The sequence below is a fragment of the Prionailurus viverrinus genome, unplaced genomic scaffold, assembly GCF_022837055.1.
Source record: "Prionailurus viverrinus isolate Anna unplaced genomic scaffold, UM_Priviv_1.0 scaffold_42, whole genome shotgun sequence".
In the NCBI taxonomy this organism is placed as follows: domain Eukaryota; kingdom Metazoa; phylum Chordata; class Mammalia; order Carnivora; family Felidae; genus Prionailurus; species Prionailurus viverrinus.
In genome coordinates, this window is record NW_025927609.1 from 3266821 (window position 1) to 3293530 (window position 26710).

At 52.7% G+C, this 26710-nt stretch overlaps 1 protein-coding gene across 2 annotated transcripts; it reads right to left on the reverse strand.

Moving 5' to 3' along the window:
• Positions 1-14746: 14746 nt before the first annotated feature.
• Positions 14747-25976, reverse strand: NDUFV3 (NADH:ubiquinone oxidoreductase subunit V3). 2 transcript variants are annotated; one of them, XM_047847067.1, is made up of 4 exons: positions 25850-25976; positions 24264-24384; positions 16990-18081; positions 14747-14977 (listed from the first exon to the last, which is right to left on the reverse strand). In XM_047847067.1, the coding sequence occupies exons 1-4, from the start codon at positions 25895-25897 to the stop codon at positions 14814-14816; spliced, it is 1425 nt and encodes a 474-aa protein (XP_047703023.1). In that variant the 5' UTR covers positions 25898-25976; the 3' UTR covers positions 14747-14813. The 2 variants fall into 2 exon arrangements, with proteins under 2 accessions (XP_047703023.1, XP_047703024.1); XM_047847068.1 differs by lacking the exon at positions 16990-18081 and having other exon boundaries at positions 25850-25912.
• Positions 25977-26710: the final 734 nt, after the last annotated feature.

The following is a 26710-nucleotide window of genomic DNA, read 5'->3' on the forward strand; positions in this document are numbered from 1 at the left end:
TTGGTGGCTGTCCTTTCTGGAAGCAGTTCTAGACCCCTGCTGAGCACATGTGTGCTGCCCCCCCCCCCCCCCCCGCAGGTCTTTGAGGAAGCCTTCTCTTCCTTCCAGGGGGTTTCACACCAGATAACTCTCTTTACACTATTCTAGAAAGCTCAGGGGGTTGTCAGAGGCCAACAGCCATGTCTTTGCAAGCACCCTCCTTCCACGGAGGGACGCGTGTGTTCATCTCTACTAACGTGCAAACCTCAGCAGCCCGCTTTACGTGGCTCTGTCTGCCACCCTGCGCCCCAGATGCTCTCCTCCCAGTCTCCACCTCGCGTTACGGGGGCCACGGCCTTTCTCATCGGCTCGCTAATTCCCCAAACCGGGTAAACCACCACCTGGCGACGGGAGTCGCGTTGCTGGAAATTAACCAGCTTCTCCGGCGGCTTCTTTCCATTCGGTGTGTGCATCTGCCTCTGGGAACCGGTGATTTATAAATAAAAATTTATTATTTATCATTTATGAGCCTGGAAATGTGACACATATGGAGCTCCGGAAATAAATTGTCAGCTACTGGGCAACATATTTTTGATATATTGCGAATTTATTTCCTACATCACCGATCTGCCCAGATGGGCTTTCGGTTTGTCATACTCAGATGAAATCCTCCGTGCAGCCTCCGACACTTTGAAAGTTTTATCTTTGTGTTTCATAGCCGGTCTTCCCAGGGGCCCCAATCTACTTTCTGGCTCCCTGTCAACGATACCTCCAGGGGTGATACAACAATTTGAGGGCCACAGAGTAATAACTCAACGTGTTTATGTGGCATCCTTCTCCGAGAGGCAAAGGTACTCCGAGGACAGTGCTGAACGTTAAGGCATTCCTGCGTGGCAGACAGGGGCAGGTGTTATTGTTGTGGGGTTTTCTAACTTATTATTTTGGAGATTTTCACATGCACAAAAGCAGGGAGAAAAGTGTAACAAACCTCTGTGTGCCCATCGTTCAGCTGTCAAATCATTAACGTTTCCCACATCTCACTTCCTCTCCGTCTCGTTCTCTTTTCCCCCTTGAGTAGCTTAAAACAAATCCCAGATATGCCGTGCCACTGGTGCAGGAGAAAGTGTCATCAATCCCATCTTATGGCGAAGCAGGGGCACCATGAACCTTAAGGATCTCACCGGAAACCTTACGTCGAGTCTACAGGGAAGACAGGCACCAGAAGTAGGTCTCGGGGTGCCTGGGGGGCTCAGTGGGTTACGCGTCTGACTCTAGATTCGGCTCAGGTCACGATCTCGCGGTTTGTGGGTTCGAGCCCCGCGTCGGGCTCTGTGCTGACAGTTCGGAGCCTGGAGCCTGCTTCGGATTCCGTGTCTCCCTCTCTCTCTGCCCCTCCTCCACTGTCTCCCTCAAAATAAATAAACATTAAACATTAAAAAAAAAAAAGTCAGTATATCAGATTGTGTATTCAAAATATTTAACAGGGGCACCTGGGCAGTTCAGTCGGGTAAGCGTCCGACTTCGGCTCAGGTCATGATCTCGTGGTTCAGGGTTCGAGCCCCACAGAGCTGCTTCGGATTCTGTGTCTCCCTCTCTCCGCCCCTCCCCAGCTTGTACTCTGTCTCTGTCTCTCTCAAAAATAAATACACGTTAACACAGAAGTTTTTTTTAATTAAACGAACAAACTAACAACAGAAGTAGGTCTCCCTGCATCCCGACACCGCGTTCCTCAGAACAGAAGCAGGCTGTCCCTCACAATGATGTGCTTGGTTACATACGAAGCATCTACTACACACTGTCAGCTGTGGCAAAGATGTTCGAACAGATTAAGAACACAGACGGATTTATCTCAGTCCATAAATATTTAAATACGTTAGAAGAGTTTACTTCCTGAAACTATCAGAGTCCCTGTAAAGAATTAACGACAAGCTAAATCCCCCCAAGTTCATACACTTAGTCAGAGAGCCATTTGAAAACCCAGACATATGGAGTCATAAGGAATAAACGTGTGACCTCTTGGTCACTCGCAGCTCGGAACATATTGCACGTGTCTCGTGCTGTTGCGTTGGCGAGGCCGACGTGCCCGCCAAGAGAGTTCACGGCAAACGCCATCTCCCGTGAGGACATCTTAGATGTCTGGCTTCTCTCCTGGGCACCTGGGGCCATCAGGGGAGCCTTGCCAGACGCTTCGGCATCCTCTGGTTTCCCCCACAGGAGAGCGGCTTCCAGGTGGCTCCGTGGGTCCCCTGCTGTGCCACTGGGAAGCCTGAAGAATTTGGCAGGTTTTTGCGGCTGGTTCCTGGGAGGGGGGCCTCTAAACCGTCAGACCGCATCCAGGTGTAGGCCAGTGGGGTGGCTGATGGCCCCTACACAGCTTCCGGACGGGCGCCCTTCATGCCACAAAGACCAACATGGGTTAGAGGGTTGGGACTTTGGGTCAAGTGATATCAGGCTGAACTTTGGATCTCCAGGGAGGGCAGGGGGCTGGAGACGGAGCTCCTGTGCAGGGGCTCGGCGTGCCTGTGTCCTAGCCCGTCACAGGAACTCCAGACCCAGACGCTCAGGTGAGCCTCCTGGCTGGGGACACAGGGATGTGCTGAGAAGACAGCGCACCCAACGGTGCGAGTCCCGCCCGGACTTCACCTTGAGGTCTCTTGAGGCAGAACCTGATCTGTACCCTTTATGGGAAACCTAGAACCATTATTCTAGTGCTTTCCTGAGCTCTGTGAGTCGTCCTAGCACATGATTGAACCAGAGCAGGTGCTAGGAGTTCCCGAGTTTGCAAACAGTTGGTCAGAAGCAGGAGCGGCCTATGGGCCCCCGGGTGGCTCAGTCAGTTAAGCAGTCAACTTTGGCTGAGGTCATGATCTTGCTGTTCGTGGGTTCGAGCCCCGTGTCGGGCTCTCTGCTGACCGCTCAGAGCCTGGAACCTGTTTCGGATTCTGTGTCTCCGTCTCTCTCTGCCCCTCCCCTGCTCCTGCTCTATCTCTCTCTGTCTCCCAAAAATAAATAAACGTTAAAAAAATAAAAATATAAAAAACAAGCACGAGTGGCCTGGAACCCCCAAAGTGCTGCTGGCAGCTGGAGTGAGGGCAGTCTTGTGGGGCCTGCGGGGTCAGCACTAGCCCCGGGAGCTGGTGGCAGCCTCGTACCGCCTGTCCCAGTGCGATCACCCCGAGTGTGCACCTCGGGCTGGTCAGCGACCAGCCCCGGACCTCAGCACCTGAGCCCCTGACCTCAGAGCCTGAGGGGCCCGGCCAGGGCTGCAGGGTGGATTGGGGATGGGCCACCTGTGATAGCCTTTCTCCCTGTGCTACTGCTTTCTGCTTTCAAACAGCTGTGTTAGATTTTATTCTCGAATAGCACACACATTGTTAGAAGATCAAATACAGACGCAGATAAATAAAAATATAGAAGCCGAGACGCGAAGACACTCGGTGTCCCTGCAGGCGCCCACTACGCCCTGGAAGAGGTTCCCTTCCAGACTCTTCACAGCTCTCCAGCGGTTTGTTTGGGTTTTTTTTTTTGTTTTTTTTTTGTTTTTTTTTTTCAACGTTTATTTATTTTTGGGACAGAGAGAGACAGAGCATGAACGGGGGAGGGGCAGAGAGAGAGGGAGACACAGAATCGGAAACAGGCTCCAGGCTCTGAGCCGTCAGCCCAGAGCCTGACGCGGGGCTCGAACTCCCGGACCGCGAGATCGTGACCTGGCTGAAGTCGGACGCTTAACCGACTGCGCCACCCAGGCGCCCCTCTCCAGCGGTTTGAAGGGGGAAGGCACTGGCCCTCTGTTCCCCCTTCTCCCTCCTGCTCTGTGCCCTGGGGGCCACCTGCACGCCTCCTCCTGCCTCCTCCCGGGCTCCCTCCTCTGGCTTCCCAGTGGGTTGGCCAATGAGAGAGTAGGAGGAGGAGAGGGGGGCAGGGCTCAGGCTAGGTCCCTGTGCTGGGGGGGGGGGGGGTCCCCTGCTTCACTGCCACACTTGCAGTATTCACCTGCCTCCTCCACCTCTGGGAACCGCTCCCTCCCTCTGCCCTCTCTCCATGGGCTCCCAGCTCTCGACAACCCCACGTTAGGGTGCTAGGGTCGAACACCGTGGCACCCTGTGCCCGCAGCTCGGAGCCAGCGCCTGGATGAAGTGTCTTCAGATCCCTCAGCTCGAGTGGCCTCTGTGTCCCGCGGGCCCAGCCAGCACAGGGAATGGGGAGGGGGTGGCAGAAAGCCACCAGGGGAGAGCGGGGAGAGGCGGCTGGGGCCCTTCGGGAGCAGCGGCCACCTGCCCAGCACTCAGGGCTGTCACAGAGAGGCCCGGGGTGGTTCTGGTCAGACGACAGGCCAGGTGAGAGGACAGGTTGGCGAAGGCTACTGAGGAGAGAAGGCAGGGACCAGACCCTCGGCTGGGCAGGCCGGGCCATCCTTGGACAGACTCTCCGTGCGATGGGTGCCCCTCATTCGTCGTGGGGAACGTATGGGCCTCAGGCCTCTGAAGTTTGAGACGTGGAAAATCAGCATCCATGAACAGACATACTAGCAAATGCTGCAGAGGGCTTGGGTGGCTGGCCGCATCTCAGCATCTCGGTCACCTCACGACAGGCGAAGGTGCGGGGTAACATGGCGCCTGCGTCCCTCCAACACCCCAGAGCAGAGTTTCTCAAAGATCCCAGATCCCAGACCTTCTCAAAGTCTGGGCATTTGTCACAATGCACATTTTTTTTTTCCCCAAGGAGGCTTCATGCTCTGTGCAGAGCCCAGCGTGGGGCTTGAACTCAGCACCCAGGTATCGAGACCTGGGCTGAGATCGAGTCTGACGCTTAACCGACTGAGCCACCCAGGTGCCCCCCGAAACGCAGATTATCGATGCTGACGACAGTGAGCTTCAGCTGATCCCCCAGAAAGCCGCGACCTTGAGAACGTCCGCTTCCCCTGCCTCTGCCTCAGGTAAGACTCCCCGTCGGGCCTTTCCCTCCCTCCCACGTGACCCACGAAGATGCCCGTTTATACACAGACTCTGCTATTTCCTGTCCTGTGTCTCGTCAGTGGTTGGCTGAGATTAGACCCGACCCGCCCCGACCAGTTACAGCTGGACAGGGACACATTTCCACCCCGCGCACTGCGTGGGCCCTAGACCTCAGACCCACGAGTCCCACACCTGTAACTAGTGAGACCACCCTGCCCAGACTCTCCGTTCCTGCACCGGGCCCCCTCCTTGTGGCGGCGGCCGCAGAACGTCAGCCTGCTTCCTTGTATGTTTCGTGCTGGCAGTGCGCTCCCCGGGCCCAGGAATCAGCATTTCCACATGCGCCTTTGGGTGCTTCCTACAGCATCACGCTTGAGCAGCTGGGCTCTGGAGCCCTGGGCACCCAGGGAGCACCGTGAGGGCGGTGTGGCCAGGCCCACACTCTCTGCATCGGCAGGTGAGGGTGCCGCGGACACCACCCCGAGGGACTCAGCTGTCCACACCGCTGGCGGTTCTCCAGCCTGCATCCAGGGGCCACTTTGATTTGCCCCGGTGTGGGGGGAGGGGGGGGGGAAGAGCGGACTTTGTAAATGGAAAGAGACCAAAGTTAAGTCGATGGGAAGAATCTTGAAGTCAATAGTTGGTTTCTGAAAGCAGCTCACAGGCCGGGGTCCAGTGTCCTTTCTTAACCAGCAACTCCCGGCTCGGCGTTTTCTTGGTTGGTCATCGTCGCCCCTGCTGACAGTGAATGATTCCCTCCCTGGGAATATCACAACAACTGTAGTGGCTGCCAGAACCCTTTGTCACAAAATTCCTCTGTGAGTCAGAGCCCGAGGCCATTAGTGAGAAAGGGACAGCTGCGGGCCGCACATCTGTGAGTCATTTGAAAATTTTATGAATAATAAAAACTATCCATTACACAGACTTACACATTATATATTAACCCGATACCTCCACGATTGCCCTATCAGCGGTCTCCTCCGGCACGCATGTTGTTTTCTAACGACACTCTAGCTCCAATAATAAATTCAAATACCTAGAACGTTGCTCTCCAGTAACACGACATAAAATTTCCCACTCTGCATCGTCAACACTCCAAGAACAATAATAAGAATAAATACGGCAGTCACTGAACAGAGAAGGGAGACATGGAAACCCCCCAGAATCCTACGAGCATAGAAAGAGAATTATGGTTTTAGGTTAAATAACCAGGAGGCTGAAAAATTAAAAAAATAAAAAATAAAAAAACCCCAGAGAACATCGAAAGATGCTGAAAAATAAGCCTTAAAGATAGTTGAACTGCCGGGAGCCCCGTAAGCTGCCCCCTGAGTGTAGGTGACCTTCATTTGGGACTGTGTGTCTGGCGATATGTCGGGGTGCTTTAGAGGACCCAGCAGCCCAGTGAAAGGACGGAGGGTGGGAACCGGAAGCCGCGGGAAAGAAAAGGAGCCCCTTTAAGTACCATTCAGGGCAGGCAGGGGCTCATTGTGTGTGGGGCGGTGGGGGGGATCTCGCGGAGAGATCCCTCAGCCATGGGACCTGCTCGCGGGCCCTTCCGGTGTGCGGGTCTCCACCCCCCTCACCCCTGTGTCTGGGTCAGTTTTCAGGAATGCCTTTTCCCCCATTTCTTTTTCTCATAAACTCTGTAGTTAACATTTTCTCCCTCGGAAAACAGCTTTTGGTGGTACAAAGCGTTGCCTATTTCCATGCATTAAACCTACATTTTTATTCTATACCAGAACATCCTTTCTTTTCTGCTTTCTCCCTCATTCCGGCGGCAGTGACTTGCCATATGTTCCAAAGAAGATGGTGTTTTATTTTGGCTTCCCCTGGCTGGCCCAGAGCTGAGGAGGATGTATTTTAAGGCCCACACTTAAAAATAAAAGGCTTGGCAAGGCTTCTGATGAACTAAAAACATCAAGATATACTTGTAACTTGGGCCCTGATTAGTTTAGATTTCGTAAGATTTCAAAACCAGTGCTTAGAAGAAAGAACGAAAGGCTAGCGGGTGCCAGTGTGGAGGGATTGGTCCTGCTCCTGGGGGGCAGGGCTGGTGTCCCGGGACAGAGCGTGGCCCTCAGCCACTTGGTGCCCTTGCCAAGGGGATCCAGGTGCCGTCGGGCCTCGACTGCCGAGGACAGTGCAGAGAAGCTTGCCCCTTCGATGCATTTGCAAGCTGCTGGTTGCTTGTTTTAAACTTTTTTTTTTTTTTTTAAAGTAAGCTCCAGGTCCAGCACAGAGCCCAATTGGGGCTCGAACTCAAGACCCCAAGATCAAGACCTGAGCTGAGATCAGGAGTCAGACGCTTAGCCGACTGAGCCACCCAGGAGTCCCAGCTGGTTGCCTGTTTTAGACGTAAGACTGGCATGGCTGTCTCTGGTCATGTTCTGTCCCCGGTCTCCCCCCCAATTTGTCCCATCGGCTACGTCCCCGCTGGACTGGGGATCTAGCGGGTGGGGACAACAGAAGAGACATTTCAGCCTCTTTGGGTAGGAAGAGCGGCTTCTTTGTGGAGCCCAAGAGCCCAGTTCTGGGCTGCCCATTCCACCCACAGTGGCCAAGGACGGCGGTTCATCCCCAACATCCCGGTTTCGTTCCCGGCCTGACTTCGGAGAATACTTGATTTGTAAGTGCCAAATCCCATGTAAGCGATTTGAGAGGCTGCACGAGGCACACAGTACAGGTGGTTCGCAGGGGACGAGTCTGTGCCCCTCCTGCACAGTGATGTTCCCGAGGGCCCGCAGCTCTCTCCCCAGCAGCCTACTCCCGCCGCGGGAGGCGGCCTTGACTTCTCACCCACCCGGAAGCCTACCCGGCTGTGTTGGCCCAGAGACGCACGAATTTCCAGGGCACCATGCAAAGAAGCAGCTCACGATGTTGGAGGAAGCGTCTGTCATGAAGGCACCGTGACCCCGCGGGGGGAGCTCTGTCTTCCCTGGTCTTAGGTACGCATTTCTGTTAAGACTAGGATGTGGTGTCACACCCCTGCGTCGGGGTGCCGCGCATCTGGGGCCGGGGCAGTGAGAGGAGCCGTCAGAGGCGGCCGGGGCTCTGGCACCTCGCGTTAGGGAGAAGGAGGGGGTCCTCAGACAGCAGAGCAGACAAGGAAGAACCCCCGAGGCCGCGGTGCCCTCGCGGCGCTGTCCGGCTATCACAGAACTCGACCGGTACTCGACATTTGCAGCAAGTGCGCTGGGAACGCCGGCCTCTCCTGCAAGTTTCACCACGAGGAAGCACGTGACGAGCGCACGCGCCGGCCGGGTCTCAGCTGCACGTTCTCTGGGGTTTCGGGGAGACGGGCTGAAGTCCACGCTGACTTCTGACAGGTCGAGGGAACATCCTCAAGTAAAGAAACACGCTGGAGACGACTGACCGTTTTGTGGGTTCTCTGGACTTGTGGGGAAAACACGGGCAGCGGTTTTTGCCAACCGAGGACTGGATGCCATCAACCCACACTCGCTTTTTGGGTGGGCGATCTTGCCTGCTGTCACTCGTCAGTGGTGTCGCTCGCTCCCGCCTGCAGGTCCCGGTTAGACTTAGGTCAACGTCGTGGGGAAGTGCGGTGGCTTTTAGTGTGTCGACGTACTTGGCCACCGCGAAGGCCAATCACTAAGCGGGGACACTTAACTCCTGCCCAGTGGGGGGGAGCTCCTATGGGGCCACAGGGACAAGCTTCAGGCCCCTCCCTGGGGATCCAGGGCCAGGTGGGGATCCAGCTAGGGATCCCCACTTGTGGTCACAAGGTGTCAAATTTGCAAAAGTGAGACATTTGAATACAATAGCTTCAGACCACAGCCTCTTTCCACCCCAGCTCGTCTCTCACAGGCGCTGGAGTGGCTGGGAGCACGTCGGGACCCGCCCCAGGGGTATGCTTAGTTTGGGTTTGGTGGGATGTGGTTGGGGGTTCACAGTGACTTCCCTGGTCGGTGCTGTCTGGTGTGGACCGGCTTCCGGGCACACTCCTGCTTTCCACTGAGCGGAATCGCCAGGCACTCTGATGTGCAGGTGGCGACAGAGGGGATCCCGTGGTATGGACACCATGAGATTGCGGACATTGCTGTGCTGATGTCACGTGGCCAGGAACGCGTGGCCTAGCTGTGAACGTGCGGTGTGGCCACAAACACGTGACGCGGCCAGGTCCGGAGGGGTTTGGCACTGAGTCGCTGTGGGTGAGGGCGGGTTTTGAAGTGCATGGAACAGAAGCTACTCGGGGGGAAATCCTTTCTTTCTTTTATTAATTTTGAGACAGCGACAGAGAGAGCGAGCTGGGAAGAGGCAGAGAGAGAGAGAGAGAAAGAGAGAGAGAGAGAGAATCCACTTGGGATTCTCTGCTGTCAGTGCAGATCCCGATGCGCGGCTCGATCCCACGAGCTGGGAGATCGTGACCTGTGCTGAGACCGGAGTCGGACGCTTAACCAACTGAGCCACCTGGTGCCCTAGAAAATCCTTTCAATCAGGAAAACTCCCATCAGAGGATTCAGTTTCCATCCGTAACGGGACAGATGGAATTCTGTCGAGAGCGTCCTCCTCGCATAGCAGAAGCAGCTAAACATGGGCCTTACTTTCCCCTTTTTGATGGGAGCACGTGAAATAAAGTTTATCAGCATTCACTGCAAACAGCAGAGACATCTGTGTGTGGTCACACGTCTATGCATCCAAACCACCAAAAAACCATATTTCAACCAACCGCGCAGGAGGAAAGATGGCATTATCTTCATAGCCAGCAAAATAGTGCTATGAAATTCTCATAAGAAGCAATCAAACGTAGCAGCCTAATGTTATTTTTCTATTAGCTGCCTGACACATAGAGGCATGTCAAGTGGTTAATTAAAATCTGTTATCTTTCTGGATTTTGTGAGGTTTATAGTATCCACCAACTTTTAAAATTTGTAAGCAATTTTTTTCATTCTCTATAATATCCACTTTCATGTTTGATTTTGAATTCTTTTAAAAAAAGTTTTTTTAATGTTTGAGAGAGAGAGAGAGAGAGAGAGAGAGAGTGTGTGTGTGTGTGTGTGTGTGTGTGTGAGAGAGAGAGAGTGGGGGAGGGGCAGAAAGAGGGGGACACAGAATCCGAAGCAGGCTCCAGGCTCTGAGCTGTCAGCACAGAGCCTGACACAGGGCTCAAACTCATGAACTGTGAGATCACGACCTGAGCCAAAGTCAAACGCTTTAACTGACCCACCCAGGTGCCCCTTGATTTTGAGTTAAGTCTACATTATTTTTATGAAAAGAGCTTGCCAAATTTCATAGCTTCAGGCCCCATGAAACCTGAATCTATCCTCAAAAATTGGTTTATACTCTTTCCTTTTTTTTTTTTTCTGTTAATTTTCATTGAACACCTTCTAGACTTAAATAATATTCGTTCATGGATTTAGGAACTGAAAAAAAAAAAAGTTTCACTACACTTCACTAAGAAATTCATGTCCAGGGGCCCCTGGGTGGCTCAAAGTGTCTGACTTCAGCTCAGGTCATGATCTCTCGGTTTATGAGTTCAAGCCCCGCGTCGGGCTCTGTGCTGACAACTCAGAGCCTGGAGCCTACTTTGCATTCTGTGTCTCCCTCTCTCTGTGTGCCCCTTCCCTGCTCACACTCTGTCTCTCAGAAATAAGCATTAAAAAAACTTAGAAATGCATGTCCAATAACATTTACTTTTTAAGTTTAGAAGCGTTCATTAAGGGGTGCCTAGATGCCTCAGATGGTTAAGTGTGGGACTCCTGATTTTGGCTGAGGTCGTGATCTCACAGGTTTGTGAGATCAAGCCCCAAATTGGGCTCTATGCTCAGAGTGCGGAACCTGCTTCGGATTCTTGCTCTCCCTCTCTCCGCCCTTCTCCTACTCATGCTCTCTCTCTAAATAAACTTTAAAACTTTTTGATTTTTTTTTTAATGTTTATTTTTGACAGAGAGAGCATGAGCGGGGGGGGGGACCCTCAAGCTGGGGTTAGGGTCCTATTAAGAGACTCCAGAGAACTCGCTCGCCCCCTCTCTGCAGTGTGAGGACACAGCGAGAAGGTGGTCATCGGCAAGCCAGGAAGAACCTTACCCGCTGCATCAGCCAGTACCTTGATCTTGGACGTCCGCCTCCAGAACCGAGAGATGGACACTTCTGTTGTTTAAGCACCCCCAGCTGTGGTGTTTTGTTATGGTGGCTGAGCCGCCTAACACAGAGCCTAAGCCCCATCCTCGCTACGCGTCCCCTCCCAAACCGTGACCTCCAGCGATGTCCTTGTCCGGGCCTTTGCATGGACGCACCCACCCTGACACCTCGAAGACCACGCCGAGGGTCTCCCCACCATTGCCCTGTGCACCTGGGGGCTTCCTGGTCACCTGGCAATATCTGGGCTAAACATCTTGCCCCACGGAGCTCTCTCGGGTCAACACCCAGCCCCAAACAGCCCCTCTGCTACCAGACGTGGCTCATCGCCTTGCCAGGCCTTCCACGTGCCTCGTTCCCAAGGCTGGAAACTTGGGAGAGGTCGTCCGTCCCCACCGTCTCTGACCCCACGGCCCAGATGCAGGCCTGGCATACGGTGGGCATCTAGACCCGTGTTGACTATAGGCTCGCGAGAGTGACATTGCTCTGAAAGGAACGCCATTTTAACTGTTAATTTTTATACCCTAGTCTTTGTTTCAACTCCTTGCTGGAATAAAGGTAGGAGAGGAGGGCAGGAGGACGTAGAACCGAGGGTGGTGAGCACCTGAAACAGCCCTTGTTACTTTTGTTATTTGAGAGACAGAGAGTGTGCGAGCAGCAGGGAGAGGGACAGAGACAGAGACAGAGGGAATCTTCAGCAAATTCCACACTCAGTGCAGATCTGGACACAGGGCCCGATCCCATGACCACGGATCATGATCCGAGCCCAAATCAAAGAGTTGGACACTCAACTCACTGAGCCACCCAGGTGCCCCTAGTCAGCCTTTTTATTTTTTTTTTCAATTTTTTTTAACGTTTATTTATTTTTGAGATAGAGACAGAGCATGAACGGGGGAGGGTCAGAGAGAGAGGGAGACACAGAATCTGAAACAGGCTCCAGGCTGAGCGGTCAGCACAGAGCCTGACGTGGGGCTCGAACCCACGGACCTGAGCCGAAGTCGGACGCTTAACCGAGCCACCCAGGCGCCCCATCAGCCTTTTTATTAAATGATCTATGGCAACCCCTTCAATCTGGGGCCCCTCAGGGAACCCTGCTCTCTGCCATTGCATAAGGCCCACAGCCAAGAACAGGTTAAACATTTTTTCTTTTTTTTTTTTCAACGTTTATTTATTTTTGGGACAGAGAGAGACAGAGCATGAACGGGGGAGGGGCAGAGAGAGAGGGAGACACAGAATCGGAAACAGGCTCCAGGCTCCGAGCCATCAGCCCAGAGCCTGATGCAGGGCTCGAACTCACGGACCGCGAGATCGTGACCTGGCTGAAGTCGGACGCTTAACCGACTGCGCCACCCAGGCGCCCCTAAACATTTTTTCTTAATGTCTATTCATTTTTGAGAGACAGAGCATGAGTGGGGGAGGGGCAGAGAGAGAGGGAGACCCAGACTCCAAAGCAGGCTCCCGGCTCCGAGCTGTCAGCACAGAGCCCGACGTGGGACTTGAACCCACAAACCACGGGATCGTGACCTGAGCCGAAATCACACGCTTAACTGACTGAGCCACCCAGCGACCCCCAGGTTTAACATTTTTTAAAGGGATGTAAAAGAAAAAGACTGTTCAACGCTGCATGTGGCAAACCCTGAAATATTTCCTATCTGGCCCTTCGCAGGGAGTGTGTTAATGCTGCTTTAATGGAAGAAATGGCTTTGTACTGTTTATGTGTCACACTTCATCCCCTAGGGCACAGGAAGTTCTGTGGTGCTGGTAAACTCTTTTTATAAACCTTCCATTGCTTCCTACGTGCAAGGTATGGGACGCTCCCAGAAGGCACTGGGTGCGAGTCCTGAGCCGAGGGGCACTTTCTTGGGTCTCGGATGCCAGTTGAGATGGGTGGGAGGACTCCGACTGTTAAAACTCAAAGCACATACTTGGAGGAAAAATCAGAAAGGCCACACTGTAATTCGCTGGGTTTCAGTTATTAACCAGCTGCCAGTAAACATTAGGACAAGAATTCACAACAAGGACTGGACTTCTGCTTTGTGTATAATGCCCTCCAGTCTGAGGGTGTTTATTTGTTAACAGGTGTAAGAGAACAAATGTCTAGAAAGATGCCAGGGTTCAGGTGACAGGGAAAATACAAAAGGAAATGGGATAATTGCTTTAACTTGAACCTATTAAACTGGTTTAAAAACCTTGTGGAAGCGGAAGCAATACCAATGTTTGTGAATCACGTGCGATTCATCAGACAGGTTTCTGGAAATCCATCTTAAGGAAACAATACAACACACGGCAGGAGTTACAGCCGCCCAGATGTTTCTGGCAGCGCTAGGAGAGAGCACAGGGACGAGCTCAGGTCCCAAACCACACTCGGTGGGGAACCGCCCCCATCGGCTCGCGAGGGCTTTGGGGGTCAGAGAGGATAATTTAACAGGGCTGGTTCCCAGGGGAAAACTTCATGCAGACGAAAATTTCTTCATCCAGATCGTTCCGTCGGGAGAATCCCCAGCCCCTGCGGCACGTGCGGTCCAGGAAACGCAGTGGTTGTGCCCCCCCCCCCCCCCCCGCCGCACAGGTTCTGCGGGCCACGGTTTGCAAAGCCAGGTATCACATGGGCACAGCTGGCAGGAGAGAGAACCGTCTGCATGTCGTGGGACGACCTCTCTGAAGCCACCACCACCGGGAGGTGTGTGACACATCAGTGACTGCGGGGCTGGCACCGTGGCCCTAGGGGTTTTCCATTTTCTCCCTTTTGGGTAATGTGGCTTTGGTACTTTTCTGATAAAACAATGCGATCAGGAGAAGCTCGCGGAGTCGCCAAGCGTCTCCCTCGGCGGTAATAAACTCGGAGGTGGATGATGACAATACTAGGGTGACAGACACGTGGAACAGAATTCCATGCACCACACTGTGTGCTGCAGACTCGAGGCCGGGGACCAGAATGCAAATGAAGGGAGGTGATGCCCTGGGGTCCGGGCACAGGAACAAGGGCCATGTGAGAACGGAGCAAACCACGGCCGTGACACCAGCAGGTAGACAGACTTCTGCCCTGACAAACGGACGCATCTCCCACCTCCGCTCTCGTGGTCGGGCGTAACCTCACCTCCACTGGTCCCCGCAGGGTGCGAGTGCAAACACACAGCCCGACACACCCCGCTTACGCCCCGGGGGCGTAAGCAACGCTATCCCGAGCCCTGGCCGACCCAGAAACCCTTCGTAGCAGAGGAGTCCGGAGCCCGCTGCGGCCATCGGGGACGGAGCTGCTGATGGGCCCCACAAAAGTTCAACCCCCCATCCCGCCTGAGTTTACATCAAACACCGGATTCTGGCGAACGAAAAGGATTCCATTCCTTCTCTAACGATAAAGTGCTAGAACCTAATGTTTTAGTCTCTGCAGTACAGGAGATAAAATCAGTGAAACCCTATCTTCGATGATCAGAAGCTAGGTCTACCAAATCAGAAGTCCTCAGCACACGTATGGGCACCTGGCTGGCAAGCAGACGGACGTTAGACTGACCAGGGACTCGGCACAGCGGACACACGCTGATGGAAAGCCCCTACGGCTCTCTAATGCTACGATCTGTGCGGCGGACCCCAGCTTTACAATGAGAGGAAAACCCCTTGTGCACAGACGTTTCTGATGCCCGTCGAACCAATGGTCAGAGAGCAGGGTCGCTAGCTCAGCGTTCACCGTACGAGGGACACCGATCACACACGAGGCCTCACGACCGGGGCGGATTTTATTTCTGTAGCCCAGACAACGGGGAAGTTACTCTCTGAAGGGGGCGCTCAGTGGCGAGGGGACTCCCGTCCTGACGAGGGCTGGGGCATCCTGAACTTGGACAGGTCCAGGTTGAGGTCTAAGAAGGTGTACGGGGTATAGTCGTGGTGCTGCAGGTTCTTGTAGGTGGCGCTGTCCAGTGGCTCGGAGGCGCTGGCGGCGTGAGCGGACTCTGTGGGGGGAAACGCAAGGCCCGTGAGAACGTGGGACAGGCGGCGTTCCCGCGGGGCTCAGCTCTCAGACACCGCGCGCCCCGCATCCTGAGATAAACTGTCTAACTAGGGAAGCCAGTGAAAGCTACAGGATCCTCAGACGCGAAATAAAGGAATTAGCGGAAGACGTACTCTAAACCTCGCAGCCGCCGCGGTGGGAGCGGCTGGTTCTTACGAGGCGTCTGAACAGCCTACTCTGTCCGCTCCCCGGCCCGTGCTGTGCAGAGCTGTGAAAACGCCTACGACAAGGATGCAGGGACTTTCAGGACTTGAGGGAGCAAGAGAGACAAGTAGATCTACAGGAGTAGGAATGAACTATTTGCAGAAAAAAATGTTCAAAAGCAGAAGCCAGGTGAGCCCTCTAAGTCTCTGGATACGCGAAACTAGACTCTGTCTGAACAACGTAACAAAGCTAAGGGAAACTGGAAGTGAGATGCAAAGTTTTCAACTTTTTTAGAAAAAGCTGCTGGAATACTTTCGATTCAGGCTAAAACGTACAAGCTAAGTTGTATTTCTTCACGTGGAAAAAGGACATTCGGTGATCTAAAACTCAAAGTGCACAGCTGAAGCAAAAGAACGCAGCTCTCCTGCCCTGGGACGTCCGCACGAGGGCACACGGCGGAGCCTGCCGGGAGGCCCCTGCACGGCTACCCAGGCTGCACAGGAAATCACCTAAGCACACTTTCCACCATTTGAATTCACACCCAAAGCTCTGTTTGTCACGTCTTCGGCTGTGTTACACAAAAGCGAGGACTTATGCAGAGCTGACACCTTCCCGATCTCGAGCAGAGACTCCCCATGTGGTGCAGGCACATTGGCGGATACAGGGAAGGTGTTAGCTGGAGGGAAACGTGGGTGCAGGAACCTCGGGGCAGGAACCCGAGCAGAGGACTGCTCAGCGACACCACACGGGGGCTGTGCTCCTGGGCGGCCTCCTTACCCCCCAAAGGGCAAAGGGAGTACGAGAAAAACAACAATGGTTTGCTGTCATCATCCTAAGTTTTGGTTTTCGTCTCCAATTTGTAGCATCAGGAACTGCATTCTCCAAGTCTGGACAAGGCTGGCACTTTGTGTATTAATGAAAGAGGGAGAGAACGGAAGGGAGAAAACACACAAATTCTGTCAACGGAACGCAACCAATAACGATTAGCACATAATGGACATCAGGCAAAGGCGGAGGCTTTAGGAAGACTAAGGAGCAAATAAGGGGCCAGGTTTGTTAGCAACGCAGCATTTTACAGACACCCTGCGGGGCCCGGCTCTGAACCCGGGGACGGCCCTGCTGGCTTCGCCACCACCCGGCTACAGCATGTGCCTTCATAAAGTTCGATGCACAAGTCAGGAGCATAATAGGAATAAAACCCTAAAAATCTGTGATGGCAAATAGCCCTTCATAAAAATTCAATATGGAAAAACAAAGCAGCCCATTGTGTTTTTGGGTAAATCAGAGAAGGAAACGTCACCCAGCGGAAAGAAGACTAAAGCCGCCCCAGGCTGCCCCAGTGTCACTTACTGCGGGACTTCCCAAAATGGGGACTTCCCCTCCGGTCTAAGAAACCTAAAAGCAACACCCCTCGTATCCCCCCAAACCCCACGTCAGGGATAAGCACGGCTCTTCGCTGTGGGAGTGAATCAGGACCCCCTTCCCGCTGACCAGAGGCCCTGAAAGTTCATGGACACCTTCCAAAGCGAAGGGGGCCGTGAAACCACTAGAGTTGAAACATCACCCTGGCCGTGGGACAGCCAGGAGGGCCAAGCGCACGCTGTTTCACCACAAAATAAACAGGAAATGCCCCAGGGATGCCGCGCACAAGGCGTGGGTCCCTCAGGAGCCCGGCACAGTCCTCTGCCCGCCGGAGGCCGCGCTGCAGGTGCCTGACTACCTGGACCCCTCCTCGGGGCGCACAGGCCTCCGAAGGCCCACCACCCGCCCGGGAAAGCAGAGATCTCGAGGGCGCAAGTGAAGGTATACCCTGGGTGCCGTCCGGCCCTCCTGGAGGGGCAGGGTCTTCCGCCATCCCGGCCCCACCCTCAGGCTCTGGGCCCGCGGCCTTGTCCTGGAAATCGCCTTCGCTAGGAGCAGGAACCGGCTTCAAACTTCGGACTGGTGCCTGACCTTCCAGAGTCTCTCCCGCGGCCTTCAGGGTTCCCTCCGTCACCTGCGCCCCCAAATTTACTTTGCTGAACAGGGGGAAAGCCACCTCCCCACCACGCTCCGCTGCGTGTTGGCCCCGGTGTCTCTCGCTGGCCTCAGGAGCTGCTGGCAGCGGTCTTGCTGTTCCGGTTCTTTCCCTCCACTGAATGGGCGCTGGGCCGCCAGCCGGCTGTGTAGACAATCCTGACTCTGTATGAGCAGGCAGGACTTCGTCAACTTCGGGCAGCTTTTGGCCTTCTTTATCGGTTTCACTTGATCTAACAATTTTCTGGAAGTGCTTTTCCTTGACGTTTTGTTTCATAAACTCTTTATCTGCTTGTGACTTGGGTGTTGTGCTTTTGCGTTTTGTGTCTTTTCTGTCCTCTGGCGGCTTGATGGTGCCCCCTTTCTTCTTGGCCGGACGGGGCCTCTCGGGAGGGGGGACGTCTGGCTGCGAGCGGGGCTTCTCTTTGGCGACTACTGCAATTCTGGGGGCTCCATCTTCGAGGGGGCGGGACGCCTGCGGTCTGGGAGGCCCTCCTCTGCCCCTGCTCGTCCCCTGGGGGTCAGCTGTGGAGCTCTCCCCCTCCCCCTCGGAGTCGGAATCGGAGGAGCTGGACGAAGAGGACGATGAAGATGAATCATCTCCCCTGCTCTCCCTAAGAGCTTTTGCATCCGTGCCCTGCTTCCTGAGTGGAGACAGAACTTTCTGAGGCGTCTCTACGACAGTCTTTCGCGACCGGAACTCTGGAGCCCCTTCGGCTGTGAATAGCATGCTGCCTTCGGGGCCGGGGCCGGGGCCGGGGCCAGCTACCAGCCCGCCCGGACTCACAACTGACGGGTGAGCACGGGGTGAAGACAAGTTTTTAGACAATTCAGCTGCTGTTGGGGTGGCTACGGGTTGGCCCCTCTCCTTTGGTTCCACTACATCTAGGAAATGGCATAAAGAGGAACGTTATTCTCAATATTTTGTACAACAATCCAAATTCATAAGTCACAGATGGCTCGTTAAATAACAACTTGCTATTGTAATATCTTCAATGTAATCATCCTAAGGAATGTTCCATGGGAACTCACTCTTAGGTCAAAGTCAAGCCGCCTGAGAGAGAACAGTAAGAAATGTAGGTCATTCCTTTGCAGCTGAAAAACTAACAAGCAGCTGTTTTTACCAACAGGAGTAACAAACTTGTCTCCACTTCTCACAATGCCAAATTCTTTGATGCTCATTTTTAAACGACTACTTCATCCAAAGCTCAAATCGTTAAACCACAAAGATATTTTCCAATGACTACTGCAAGCTTTAGAAATGTGTACTTTCTTAAATCTTTAAGAAAACTGATGCCTCTCGAATATTAAAAAAGTTATCCACGCTGGACGAACCTGAACTTTCTGAAAACCCAGAAAGCACAACTAGAGACAAGAACCTGGTTTGGGTTTGGGTCCGCACACACACGTGTTTAAGTGCTGCAGGGTACCGGGAAGAGGATAATGTCGTTCACATCAAGGTGCCCTAAGGAGGAGAAGAGCCCTTCAAAATCAGAAGTCATTCGGGGATCTCCTTGGCCAAAGGAAAGCATTACACGACCAAAAGAATCTAAAATAAACTGATAACGAGATATATATACATGAACAACAGGTTTTAAGCTGTAAAAAAAGGAAAAGGGCTAATATAAAACCTTTATATTTCATAGCATCAATTATTAAAAAAATAACACTGCACAGTAAGTTGATTAGAACTAACTTCATTCAGTTTTCTCAGGTGGTAAACCCTTTCTAACCCTGCAGATTTAAAGAAAAATATAAGACAAGTTTTTATAAATTAAAATTATTTTCCAAATCTAAAGCCGCAATTACACACATTACAGACGAGCAAATTTTAAATGCAGAGACTTCACTTTCAAGTCTAGGGGGTCTGTCTATACTGAAAAGATCTGAATCCTGCTTCTCTCAAGTGGGGAAAAAAACGTATTCCTAAGATCACCATCTTACCAGTATCCAAAAAGGGTTCTAATTGGTTTCTGAGCTCAGGGACCTACCCATGATAGATTGACAGAAAACGACCCAAGAAACCCGAGAAAACACCAAGAATCAGAAATGGGCCGGAGAGGAAACCGGGCGGTGCGAAAGGGCTTGACCGGGCAGCCAGAGCAGAGGGGACTGTTTACATCCGTCACCTCCACCCCCTCCACCCCCTCCGTCAGCACCTTCACCCCTACCTCCTCCATGCCACGTCGGAAGCTGTGGCTACGTGCCAGCCCAGAATCTGCACTCCGCATGCTAGGCGGGTGCTGACCTAACTTCAGGACTCTCACAGAGCTCCAGGGTCACGAGAAACCTGAAAATGAGGCAAAGGAATGTATACACACTTGAACGCTCTGTTCTCTCTGTCTCTGTAAACCATACCTGAATCAGCTCAGCGGTTCCTAGCAGGCCCCGCACGTCGTGTGCCCGCTCACCTGTACCATGCACCCACGTTTACGTTGGGCATGAATGCTCCAAGTATGAAAAATTAACTAAAAACAAGGTGTATCTTACATGGGCTGTTTTGAATGGAAAAATTACAATTCCCGAATCTTCCAAAGTATGTGGTGGAGATTTAAAAACTGCAAATAAGTGATCGGAACTACGTTACAGGCTGAGTTATCACCCACTGACAATGGAAAGAAAACTCCATATGGGACTAACATTTAAAAATTCTCTTTGAAGAGGAAATTCCTATTATACGACATAAGAGCATTTTCATTATTCATGCTAAGTTACTGGGAGAATTGCAGGGAAAGGCCACCGGACCAAAACAAAAATGCATTTTCCTTTAATTGAGAGTCAATTTCTGGCCCAGTGCAGCACGGGCCCAGCAACCGCCCCCCCCCGCCGCCGCAACCCCCGAAGGAAACTGCCACAATTCCTGGGAACCGCCACCGGTAGGTAGCCGCTGTTGCAGGGCGCAGGGCACGGACCAAGTGTGGCCCCGCCGTGAGGTGCAGAATGACGTCACCTGGGAAACAGCACCATCACCTAGAGGAACGAAGGCTCGCACGTTGACCTCGCCTGCTGGTTTTCACAAAGTCGCACACTTTTGGCCAGAGCAGGACGCCCACATACTGTTTTAGTTTGATACTGACCTCCCTCGAGAAACAAATCTATGAAAACATGAAACCACCTAGGTAAGGCTGGCCACGCAGGCACATCTCACAGCACAAGACGGTGACCTCCGGGGCTGTGTCTACTCTGCCGGAGAACGGATAAATGACCACGGCCTGTGCACGGTAAAGGCCCACAAACACTGGTAACCGTGCAGATGCAGAAGCTGTACTGCGTCTCCACCTCCTCTCCAACTGAACTTAGTTGTATTTCCCAGGTCTCTTTCCTGCTGGGGCGAAAAGTGAGGCCATGACCTACACGTTTCTGGTGGTCTCCCTAACACAGGCACAAATGACGATGGTGTTTGAAATGGATTAGCCACCTTAGTATTCTTCCAGATCTTGGGGCACCTGGGTGGCTCAGTCGGCTGGGCATCTGACTGTGGCTCAGGTCATGATCTCATGGTTTGTGGGTTCGAGCCCCATGTCAGGCTCTGTGCTGACAGCTGAGCCGAGATCCTGCTTCAGATTCTGTGTCTCCCTCTCTTTCTACCCCTCCCCTGCTCACACTCCGTCTCTCTCTCTCTCTCAAAAATAAACATTTAAAAAAATTAAAAAAAAAAATTCTGGGGCGCCTGGGTGGCTCAGTTGGTTAAGCATCCGACTTTGGCTCAGGCCACAATCTTGCAGTTTTTGAGTTCGAGCCCCGCGTCGGGCTCTGTGCTGACAGCTCAGAGCCTGCTTCCGATTCTGTGTCTCCCTCTCTCTCTGCCTCTTCTCTGTTCACGCTTTGTCTCTCAATAATAAATAAACGTTAAAAAAAAAAAAAAGTTAAAAAAAAATTCTTCCAGATCTCGTCACTGGGTCACAAAACCAATCTCGGAAACAAAGCACATTTCGACACAACAGGAAGGAGCACAGTTACTCAAATTTTATGTGAACTAAAACTCTTTTCCATGTATAGGACTATAGAGTTGCTTGTCTGCTTGCTTGTCTGAGGACTGAGATTTTCTCAGAGGCAAGACAGCACGGAGAAGAAAACTACAGATGCTGGGGCCTTCCTGCCCGGGTTTACATCCGGCTCCGCTCCTAACACACGTGTGGCCTTGGGCAGCTCACAGGCCTCTTCCCTCCTCCGCTCTCTCATCTAAGGCAGGGAGACGACTACCGCCTGCTCACGGGTTGTGAGGACCAGACGGGACAACGTATGCCGGGCTCTGCTGGTTAGAAGTAAACACAACAAATCCCTATTTCCAGAGATTCCTCACCCTTCAGACTGAAATGAGGACTTGAAAGGAATAATTAACTGTGGCCTCTGGACAGACCCTTGAAAAGGCGGCACAGGAGTCTTTAGCCGATGACTTAGTACCGATTGTTGCCATAGTGACTGGACTGAGAGGACCGTCTGGAGGGGCACCTGCGAGGAGACCCTGGTCCCTGACATCTACGTTGGTGGCTCTCCTCGGGAAGGAAGCAAGCACTACGAGAAGCTGGAGTCCCAGAAGGAATAGGGCAGAACGTCGTCTGGAACCCCGGGGTCCTGCCTCTGAGGCAGGCACTTTGCCTAGAGATGGGACCCCAAGGGTGAGCGCACAGGGCCAGATCTGCATGCGGGAAACTGCCGTTAAAGCTCCCAAAGCCAGTGAGAGCAGACAGGGCTTCACCCTGGGGCGTTAATGGGCCACCAGCGGGCAGAAAGCATTTCCGCGTTTTTCGCTTGACCAGTCTTACGAGCGCTGACATCTCGGGCAAACACTGAGGCCTGTACATGTCGGTTTAGAAATTCCTTCATACAGGGATTATAAGTACTTTTAGATTATACACAGATCTCACACGAATTAAAGACAGCGTAGTTCGCAATACTGTCTTCCCACCTGAAAGCACTCTACACTCAGTCGACACCGCACACATATATCCCCCTCACAGGGGCCTAGCACGGCCTGCGCGCTGACCCCACTCAGGCGGGGAAAAACCTCATCCAGACTGATGACCAAACTACACAGGCCCAGGGCCAACTCCTAGGTCAATGTTCCCTGCTCATAACTGCGCCTAAAACTGTTACATAAACAAGCACCCTATTCTACTCACACATAGAAGCATGTTTAAAAAAGGATCTTTGGGGACGCCTGGGTGGCTCAGTCGGTAAAGCGTCCGACTTCAGCTCAGGTCATGATCTCACGGTCCGTGGCTTCAAGCCCTACATCGGGCTCTGTGCTGACAGCTCAGAGCCTGGAGGCTGCTTCGGATTCTGTGTCTCCCTCTCTCTGTGCCCCCCGCCTCCCCTGCTCAAGCTCTGTCTCTCTCAAAAATATATAAACACTGGGGTGCCTGGGTGGCTCAGTCGGTTAAGCGTCCGACTTCAGCTCAGGTCATGATCTCACAGTTCATGGGTTCAAGCCCCGCATCAGGCTCTGTGCTGACAGCTCGGAGCCTGCAGCCTGCTTCGGATTCTGTGTCTCCCTCTCTCTGTTCCTCCCCCACTCACACTGTCTCTCTCTCTCTCTCTCTCTCTCTCAAAGATTAAGATTAAAAAAATTAAAAAAATATATATATAAACATTAAAAAAAGGGGAGGAATCTTTGACTCTGCCACAATATTTTAAAATCCATTAAGTCAGCTTCAAAAACCTATGATGTAGGATTGCAGAAACAAGACTAAGAATCACCAAAGGCATCAATAACATTAGCAATGAGATTCACTAATCATCAGTAAACATTGAAAGAATGTCAAAAATGTGCTATGTGTAATGCAGAATTTAACTGACATTCTGGCTGTTTGCATTAGTTTTTTAAATTATATTTATTTTTTGAGAAAGCATGCGCGAGAGAGAGTGTGCGCTGGGGAGGGTAAAGAGAAAGGGAGAGAGGAACCCCAGGAGAGAGGAATCCCAGGAGACAGGAATCCCAAGCAGGCTCCATTTCATCAGCGCAGAGCCCAACGTGGGGCTCAAACTCACGAATTGCGAGATCACGACCTGAGCTGAAACCAAGAGTGAGATACTTGACCAACTAAGCCACCCAGCTGCCCCAGAAAAAAATTTTTCGTGTTTATTTTTGAGAAAGTGAGAGAGAGAGTGAGAGAGAGAGAGAGAGAGAGAGAGAGAGAGAGAGAGAGAGGAAGACACGGAATCTGAAGCGGGCTCCAGGCTCCGAGCTGTCAGCACAGAGCCCGACATGGGGCCAGAATTCATGAACCGTGAGATCACGACCTGAGCCAAAGCCAGACGCTTAACCAACTGAGCCACCCAGGCACCCTACGATTTTATTTTTAAATCAACTCTACACACAACGCGGGACTTGAACTCACAATCTTGAGACAGAGTCCCAGGTTCCACTGACTGAGCCAGCCAGGCGCCCCCTATGGTCAGTCATTAATAACGAGCATTCCCACAAGTATTTAAAACAGTGTCGCACATTGTATTTTCCTTCCATGAGGATATGCTACGTTGGTATTCAGGAAGGAGAAAAAAAAAAAAAAAAAAAAAGTAAAATCCAGCAATAAAAGTCAAAATGACTCTGGACAAAGCCGGACAGAGATCAGACATCGTGCTTCATCAAAGTGAGCGGTAATGGAAAACGGTTCCTGCTCTTAACTCCCTCCCCACGGTCATGAAAGGAGGCCCGCATTTCTGGACGGTGGCCCACGAAGCCTGGGAAGCCAATCTGTGTTTCTGAGACACTGAGAAGCGTCGCAGCTGGGGGGGAGAGAAAAGCAAGGTGGGGCTCAGGGCTGCCACGGGAGCACAGCATCTGTATCACGGCCATCCAAACGTCCCCTTGCCACACATCAGAGCACAGCACTTAGAAAACACAGACAGAACTGGTTCAGGGCTAAATGCTGAGTCAAGGGCTGTTGCATTAGTGATGTGTTTGGTCTAAAATCTGCCACAGATCCGATGTCGGATTATAATCTGGACACGGCTGGAGATGAAGAATCGAATTATGTGGTTCGTAAAACTCTTCACGCCTGGAAAGCGGACTGATTTGTTTACTTTGCATTATTCTCCCCTTGGGACTATCATTAAAATCTTACTTTTTGGTGGACTTTGCTTCTTGGGATTTGGTGGCAGTCCCTTTTCGCTCTTCCCTGATTCCGCAGAGAGAGACACTGAGGGAGCAAGTCCTCGAAACACTCGTGCGTCTAGGAGCATAGTCTGACAGAGGATGAACAAATATGGACATTTTAGAGTCATGCCATTTGGAAGCTATTACGACCTATAGACGTTATATATCATTACATGCATTACATGTGCTATATAACGTGTTATAACATAGCATTCATGTCATATTTCTAACGGTTATTACAATTTTCATAACATATGGAAATTTTGGAAAATACAAAAAAAGTTGCAAGAAAGAAAACACATGACAGTCACTATGAACTATGTAACTCCAAGAAAAGTCAAAAACAGTTTCTCCTGTGCATACTGTTTGTAGCCCCCAACTACTATTTAACCTACCAAATAATAAAGTGTTTTCCTACACTTAGAACACCAACGAGAAGAAATACTACCTGGGAGCCTGGGTGGCTCAGTCAGTTAAGCATCTGACTTCGGCTCAGGTCACGATCTCGCGGTTTGTGAGTTCAAGCCCTGTTGGGCTCTGTGCTGACGGTTCAGAGCCTGGAGCCTGCTTCGGATTCTGTGTCTCCCTCTCTATCTGCCACTCCCCTGCTTGCTCTCTCTCTCTCTCTCTCTCTCTATCTCTCAGAAATACACAAGCATTAAAAAAAAATTTAAAAATAAAAAGAAGAAATACTATCTGGCTGTTAGTAATGATGCAGGTGGATAACTGCTTCAAAACCACATACAATGAGTGCTCGCTTCGGCAGCACATATACTAAAACCACATACAATGTATCATAAATGGCAAACCTAAACTGATAATTCACTCAACATGTATTTACTGACAGCTGCTATGTGCTAGGCGCTTTTCTAGAAGCTGCATACAGAACAAAGGTGCCTCTCCTACATACACGAAGGTAAAAACATATCTTTTTATGTTTATGACTATAAGTACGTGTGAAAGCTGAAAAAATTATTTGGAACCAGGTGTTTCAAGGACTAAACGGTGGACTCTCGGAAACAGATCTCCCCCCATCTGTACGCTCTATCTCGCAATGAATAGGAAGTGCTTTTGTAAGAGACTTTTGCAAATTTAAACGCAGGGCAATGATCTCACATTTTTTCTACACGTAAAAAGAAAGCCCTCTGTCTTCCTCTCTTTTCCCAGACAGGATCATGTAAGCGGGCATCTTAGTGGCTGCCAAGACAGTTACCGGGTCACCCAGGTACCCCAGAGTCCCCTCCTCTCCCCTCCAGGCTACGTAAGAGGTCAAGACGCGGTCCTCAACGTCTCGGAGCGAGCGCGGCGGCGCAGGACACCTGGGAGCCCTCGCACCTGCCCGCGACCTTGGCACCGCACGCCGGGGGCTCCCCAGGAGATCGGGGTCGGTGTCCGTTCGCCGCGCCCCCCCCCCCCACGGCCCGCGGCCACCTGCTCCGGCCCAGCGCCCTCTCTTCCACCCTAGAACCGCGTCATGGGCCCACCCGTACGGCTGGAGGTGCCCCTCGCCCCGGCCCTACGCGGGCTCCCGGCCGCCGGCCCGGCTCCCTTTACCTTCATTGCCCCCGACCGTCCTTGCCGCAGCAGAAGAGAGGCCGCCATGACTGTGACACGCGGGGGCGGGCCTGGCCAGGCAGAGGTCGCTCCAGGACTGACTCGACAGCTGCGCGCGCACCACCGGCTGACGGCCCGCCCCCTGGGCCGAAGGCACCAATCACAGGCAGGGACGGGGGCGGGCGGAGCGGGTCAGAGGCCGCCGGGCTGCGCGCGCCGAGGCCACGCCCCCGTGCAGCTGCCAATCACAGACGGAGCTGTTCGCGCGGGTGCCGCCGGGGGCTGGACGCGCGCGTGGCCGCCGAAGAGGGTGTTGTCGTGTCCTTGTCTGCGGAGGGCGGGCGCGGCTTCTGCTCGCGTCTCTTTCCCAGGTGCACCGGCCTCAGACCGTACCCTGGACGTCCCTGGCCCTGACCCAGAGTCGTCTGTGTTTGATGGACTGGAAGCCCTTCGGCACGTGAGGTCCGCGGCCTCAGCGTGCCCACCTTGTGACGTCGGGTCGCACCCCGTCCTCCGATGGGCGTGGCCACCCATGGTCTCCACCGTTCCTTGCTCATCCTGCAGGCGGCCGAGGGCACGCTTTGGGGCCATGAGGGCACCTGTACCAGAGCTATATGCAGATCAGGAATGCAAGCTTCATTTTACGCGAATGTTTATGGCTTGCGGTGCAAAGACTTCCCCCGAAGTAGGGCATGATTGTGGAGCAGGTGTAGTCAGTCGTTGGCTCCCTTCTTCCGCTATTGATCATGACTCCCTGCCTTGCCCTGTCCAGCACCCCTTGGAAGGTGAACCTGCCCACACCTCCGACCCCACCTGGACTAACTGGACATTCATTCAGATGGCCAGATAAATGGGCAGAAA

Coding starts and splice junctions, on each gene's coding strand:
- NDUFV3 (XM_047847067.1), bottom strand. CDS start 25,897: ATGGCGGCCTCTCTTCTGCTGCGGCAAGGACGGTCGGGGGCAATGAAG. Junction 18,082..24,263: donor GAAGCAAAGTCCACCAAAAA/GTAAGATTTTAA, acceptor GCCATTTCCTAG/ATGTAGTGGAACCAAAGGAG. Junction 14,978..16,989: donor AGGGCCGGACGGCACCCAGG/GTATACCTTCAC, acceptor TTCCCCCCACAG/AGTCCGCTCACGCCGCCAGC.